Source organism: Sitophilus oryzae, unplaced genomic scaffold (assembly GCF_002938485.1).
Source record: "Sitophilus oryzae breed Bouriz unplaced genomic scaffold, Soryzae_2.0 scaffold_1111_pilon_pilon, whole genome shotgun sequence".
NCBI lineage: Eukaryota > Metazoa > Arthropoda > Insecta > Coleoptera > Curculionidae > Sitophilus > Sitophilus oryzae.
In genome coordinates this window covers 800,455-807,072 of record NW_022145740.1, presented here as the reverse complement: position 1 = coordinate 807,072, position 6,618 = coordinate 800,455, and the positions used below count along the sequence as shown (strand labels likewise).

Sequence of the window (6,618 nt, the reverse complement as noted above, 5' to 3'; positions counted from 1 at the left end):
CTTTTCTTTTAGTTGTTTGATAATGAATATGGCATCGGTCGTGGATCTGTTTCGTCTGAAGCCTTGTTGTTCTTCCTTGTTTGTTATTTGTGTTTCAAGTCTCTCCTTCAAAATCCCCGTAAAGAGTTTCATGCTTGTAAGTAACAAAACGTAACGTAAACGTGTAGTAAAAAAACATTCGTTGAAAACTATTCGAATAAAAATTATCGAATAGATGCGTCATCTGCCTTGAAATATTGTATTCTAGTAATTCGGCAGCAAAAACCATTCATTTATAAAATTCATTCATTTATGAAATTCATTTATTCGTCAGGATCGATTATAATAAAATATTAACTGGATTTTAGTTGTCGCCCGGCGACGTAGGTTTCTTTCCGAGAATCCCGATAGCGGTGGCAATGCTATGAAAGAAGCCGGCATCTTTGATTTTTTGTGGAGTCATATAAAGATAAGGACACATTATTTTTTTTATTGAGGTGCTAGTATTTACACAGAAAATACATTATGAAGGGCGCTGTTGCCATATATTGATATTAGTTGATATCAGCAAAGAATATTATTATTTGGCTTTAGTTAGTTAGGGATAGTATGTCTATATATTTTGCATTTTTTATTAATATTCTGTTGTTACACTTACAATCTCCGCCACAATTTGTGCCTCCGCGTCGTATGAGAGGCGCCACCCTGTATATCTGTTCTTCACTTATAAATAGTGTAACCAACCCGCCTTTATTTTATTTATTTAGATTGTTAAAAAGAACAATAAAAATTTAATATGTTTTATATAAAATTTCTCTTGCTCTATTTCTAGAATAAAAATAATGTAAACGTGAAATCAAACACAACAGCACTCTCAAACACAAAAACCTATTATTTCGAAGAAACGCGACATACATAAAGCGAAACAGACTGAAATTCATGTCGCATCAAAAGGAAATCCTATATTTTTCCAGAAAGCCATCTGCCGTTCTATAATAAGTCATGTCACATGTTGTATACACATCATTTTTTATGAAACTCAATACCCGGCGTCGTCGTCATGCCACTGTGCAAGTTCGAACTTAATAAAAAAGTTGGGAATAAAATATAAAGTCAACAGACGTGATAAATCGAAGGGCGTCGTCTAGCTACCTTCAGTTTTAGTCCGATAGGTTTTATGACGGTCAATATTTTTATCGAATATGATTTTTCTATAGAGTGGTTTTATAGCTTATACTTTACTGTTTCGGTTTGATTTTTGTTCTATAAAAATCATTGTGTTATTACTGGCCAAAAGGATTTTTTTAAAAAAATTTAATTTTAAAAATTTCGATTAAATTTTAGCAGCTGAAAAATCAGCTGCTAAAATTTAATCGAAATTTTTATTGTGATTTTTTCCTCAATATTAAGGGGCTGTCCTATGCCGGAAACACTGCTACCTGTAAGGTCTAAGGTGTGTTTTCCCCTCTCTATGTCTATACTTACCCAGAGAGTATACTGTGTCCTGTACCAGCCGGTACAGGTCCTTGATAGGATGGTATCTTAGTCCCTCCGGTTCTACACTTGCTTTCCCAAAAAGGAAGTGTCGCTTGGGATCCAGAACCTCGCAGTGACATATTATGTGATATATTAATGTGCTCAAAGCAAGGCAAAAATCATCGGTATGCTATCTTGGTACAGAGACACAGAGCCAGTACTGGGAATATCTAAATGTATGACCCGTAGTGTAAAATTCTACAACAGGACTTATGATTATTAAGTGCTACCTAAACAAGCTCAACGTGTATCAAGGAAGTTTGTAGCGTTTTTTTTAGAACTACCACTGCGAACGGCAGCTTTTCATCGGAGAGCAGTCGTGGATAAGGTATTTCACTGGAAAGAAAACTAATTAAGAACAATAAACAAAAAAATAGATATTGGGCGCCAGGCATGTACAGAGAAAGAAAACACAGTTGTATATTACTTAAAACTAATGACTATATTTATTCATGATGTTCTTAGATGGTACATGACATTGTAGAGTTCTAATAAATATATAGTGGTTATATGTCAAAGAAAGTGGTGGTAAGAGTCGTACTAAATACCAATGAAAACAACTACCATAAAATACAAGACATGTAAAGTTTAAGAGAATATATGAAATGTAGCATTACTTTAATTAATTTGATATATTCCATATGATGCCAAATCGAAGATGTTGCAACCTGTAGATTCTAGAATCTATGTTTGGTTATTCCTCTGTTAAAATAGTGCGATAATAATATCTATAAAAGTAATACCATTACAAGATCTAATGCAATGAAACCTAAGATCTAAATTATATTTAATATTAATTCTTATATTAAATATTAAATCGACATGAATGTTCTTAACAACTAACCACTAAACATAGTCTGTACGATATTATTTAAGATGTACGTTATTGTTTAAGACTGTAAATGTTTTAAATGTTAAATGTAAAACTATAACTTAAATCTACACTTAGCTGTTCTTTATGTAATCTTGCTTTAAACAGTAACAGCGTGAGGTGGTCTCGCATCTCTGTACTCAGCCATCCAACACAACCAAAGGGGCCAGAATAAGGGCACCATGAATTGATACAGCCGTAACTAACTAGCTTACAGCTGGGAACGAAGCAGCATGGGACTCAAGCTACATCCACGCTGTGGCACTTATACGTAAGAAAAAATCGTTCTTACTGGGGACACTCGTCCACAGGACATCCGTACATAAGATAATGTCCGTACATAAGACACTACCCGTACCTTGGACACAGTCCGTACCTTGGCTCAATAAATAATAAACAACATGTCCTTTCTTCCATGTGACATTCTGGAGAACAAAAGAAAAGGGACGCCAACGTGCCAGCAAAACACAAATACAAGTTGGGACATCCGTAACTCTACCCTGTAGCCTCGAAATAGCAGCTGATTCAAATTATACAGCAAGATTTAAATAATCACCATTTCTAAAAAACTGGGACTAATGGCGTCTAAACAAAGTGAGGTTAAGCACGGAGAGAGTTGACAGAAGCGATGTTGACAGCGCCTCCTCAGAGCGATAACAGGGTTGTGTCGAAGGATAACAGGGTTGGCGACTAGGGAACGTAAAAATTAGGCGTCAAATAAACTATCCGGCCTGAACGAGAGGGAATCCGGTGATGATAGGCCAGACATCATATATTATATATAAAAAAGACATGTAACGAACTAAAAACGTTACAAGTTTTTGCTGCAGACACTGAGATAAGATGCTTTGTCTATTATGCTGGGTTTTCGACATGTAAAAAAAATCTTCATTAAAATAAAATGTTTGCATAGGTTGAATTCGTATAAACTTGTTTTATAAATATAAGGCTGTAGGCTGTTGTATAGTATAGCTTTGGACTTGGGTTTTGCTATCCTTGTTAGCACCATCAGGTGATTAAAAGTGCATGAGCTGTAATCATTTTTAATCACCTGCAGATAATGTTCAGTCTGAAGACAGACATTACAGAAAGGCTATTACTATGACCGAAAGCAAAGCTTTAATATAAAAAATACAAAAAAATGTTAGTGTCTTCTTCAAAAGCCAATATCTCTAGAGAAATAGAGCTATTGAGATGAACTAAAAAACAAACTATCGAGAAAAGATACACCTAGATGATAAAATGATTTTTAAATTCCTTGTTTTGTCAACATACTCCACAGGGTGTTTCAAACTTTCACAAAATATCAACATTTTGTTTTCCCTCGTATATTTGACAGATAGCAACTTTCATTTTTAATTTAGAAAAAAACATTAAAACGTCATATAAGTTAGCTACAAATTGCTTAAAAAACATCAAAATCGGTCTACTAGAACACAATATTATATAAAACTTTAAATACATGAAAATTTTAAGGTGTCAGTTCTTCGTGTCGGTGAGTAGTTTGGTTATTTAATTTCTCATTTCTACACAATTATTGTATTGATGTTGCAAAAAATGTATTGGTTTGGTATCATATACGCCACGAGACTTTTCTGCCAGTATTTGTGCTGTAGCCGCCCCTGCCTGGTGAATAATATTTTGCGGAAGATCTCTTCCTGTATCATTTTTCTTTAAAAATTTTATCTAAATGACGTCTTAATTCTTAATGTCAGTGCCATTTATTATTTACCAAAAAAACAAAACGCACATCTATATTGCATAGTAACATAAACGCACCCTGATAATTTATTAATTCGCAACAATGAAAGTAGAACTGGTAGATCCTTTTAAAACAATTATTCTTTAGAGATTGGACATGAGACGGTTCTGATGTTGGATAAAATTTTGTATGGCACTCGCGTGTTAGAACATATAAGTCACTTGAGAAAATTAGCCCTCTCAGCCTAGGGCCTCCAGGGCTAAACATTTCCCAGCGTGGCTTATATGTCAGAGCACTAGTATCATAAATAACTATTAATGTCTCATCATTATAAATTATTTCAAAAGGTTAGTCTTCAGCAGTATTTATTAAATAACTCATTTGATAAAGTAAAAAAAGCGAATTTTGCCATACCTTATACAGGGTGAGTCTAAAGTAAAATAAGTACAAATATTTTCAGGGACTCTCTCCTTACCATTTCTCAAATAAGTCCAAAATAACACAGTTATTTCTTGCTTAAATTTTGAGAACCAGTGGATCTTTTCTGTTTTTTTTTTCTTGTAAATTTAATCGATTACCTGTTGCCATATGTCCATGTGTCTATTTTCAAAAAAGGGACCGTAGAGACTGCAATAACTACAGGGGCATTAGTGTTTTGAGCACGGTAGCAAGAGTATATGGGCGAATATTGAAACTTCGAATGGAAAGAGAATTTGACGAGTCGGAGGAGCAGAATGGGTTTAGAGTCGGCAGATCCTGCACAGATGGAGTTTTTACACTAAAAAATCGAAAAGATCGAAAAAAGAGTCGAGCGAGGGCGAGAAGTACATTTAGTATTTATTGACTTGCAAAAGGCCTATGATACCGTGCCATTGAACAAGCTATGACCAGCAATGGAAAAAAAATCGTATCAATGAAGTCTATATTAGTGCAGTCAAAAAACGTTATTGTGGAACATTAAAAACTTTATTGTGGTACATTAAAATGGGCGGAAACTCTTCTGAGGAATTTATTGTTTCCAAGGGACTCAGACAAGAATGTTCGTGAGCCACTCTACTCTTTAAGATATATGTCTAAGAGGCTCTGAAAAAATGGAAAAGAAGATGTGGTGGAATGGGTTTACCAATCGGGGACTCTATGCTCTATACTCTTCTCTTCGCCGATGGCCAAGTTTTGATCGAGAACAGGAGATCGAGATGATGCTAGCAACATGCTGAGGGTGCTTGAGAAAGAGTTGGAATAATTTGGATTGATTGTAAATATGAAAAAGACTGCGTAGGACCGGAATACATGTCTGCAGGAAACGACGATCATAGTGATTTGGATATTGGTATGGGCAAAACAATAAAACACTGCTCCAAATTTAAATACCTTGGAGTAACTCTTTCCTCAGATGGCAAAAGCAATGAGAATATATCTAATAAAATTGGACAGGGAAGAAGAATAATTAGGGAACTGAACTCTCTTCTTTGGAGCGATAGAATATCAAGAAGAATAAAACAGATGATGTACAACTGTATCTTTGAATCTGTTTGTCCCTACGGATCGGAGACGTGGGAACTCACAAGGAGAAACAAAGATAGATTACTTGCACTTGAAATGGACTATTGGAGGCGTAGTAGCAGAACATCTCGCCTAGATTACGTAAGAAATGTTTGTATAAGAGAGCAGATGCAAGTAAATGGAACCATCTTGGATAGAATCCAAGCGATTGCTATGGTTTGGCCACCTCCAAAGAATAGAAGATTTGAGAATACCCAAGAAGTAAGGGACTGGATCCCAGTAGAGAGAAGAAAACGTGGAAGACCAGCAAGAACATGGCAGGATGATGTACAGGAAGCCATGCTTAAAAGACTGGCGACCTGAGAAATGGCGACTGGTGGGACCGGAATTTATGTTTGGAAACGTCACTTTATGGAAACGACACTAGTCGTAAAAACACCCGCATGTATATATGTAATACATGTTGCCATATCATCAACAAATTATCTATTTTAACTAAAAACTAAAAAAAATCAAAATTTTTTCAAAAAATTCTAAATTTTCAAAAAATGTTTTCGCCAAAAAACGTGTTCGCCTCATAGACGTGTTTCAGGGGTCAAAATATACTACCCCTAATAATATTGGCTCTTATTTAATACTCACCCTGTATATCCCAACCAAGCAACGAAATAGTTACAAAATAATATTTAAACACTAAAAAAAAAATAAAAACAGGAAAATTTATAATGAGAAAACAAAATCATTTATTGAAACAGAATTGATAAATTTGCCTGAAACGAAATTTAATAAAATCGGAGCAAGAAATGCTACTGGATTGGAGATTGAACAAATTTATCGGTCCATCAGATTCTTTTACGTTCAACCATCTTTTTTCTTCGATTAATTGCTTAATCGCCCCGTTTGGAAATCTCAGATTCCTGGTAAAATAAAACGACGTCCTAAATTTATCAGTTTCGTTTGAGTGCTTCCTTTCCAAGGCGAATTTTAATGTCCCGCAAATTCTATTTCCTTAGTTTTCTATTGTAAT

At 34.9% G+C, this 6,618-nt stretch overlaps 1 protein-coding gene across 1 annotated transcript; it reads left to right on the top strand.

Moving 5' to 3' along the window:
* Positions 1 to 5,378: 5,378 nt before the first annotated feature.
* Positions 5,379 to 5,954, top strand: LOC115881517. The gene has a single exon (XM_030899040.1). It carries the CDS (start codon positions 5,379 to 5,381, stop codon positions 5,952 to 5,954), a length of 576 nt encoding a protein of 191 aa, XP_030754900.1.
* The last annotated feature ends 664 nt before the right edge of the window (positions 5,955 to 6,618 follow it).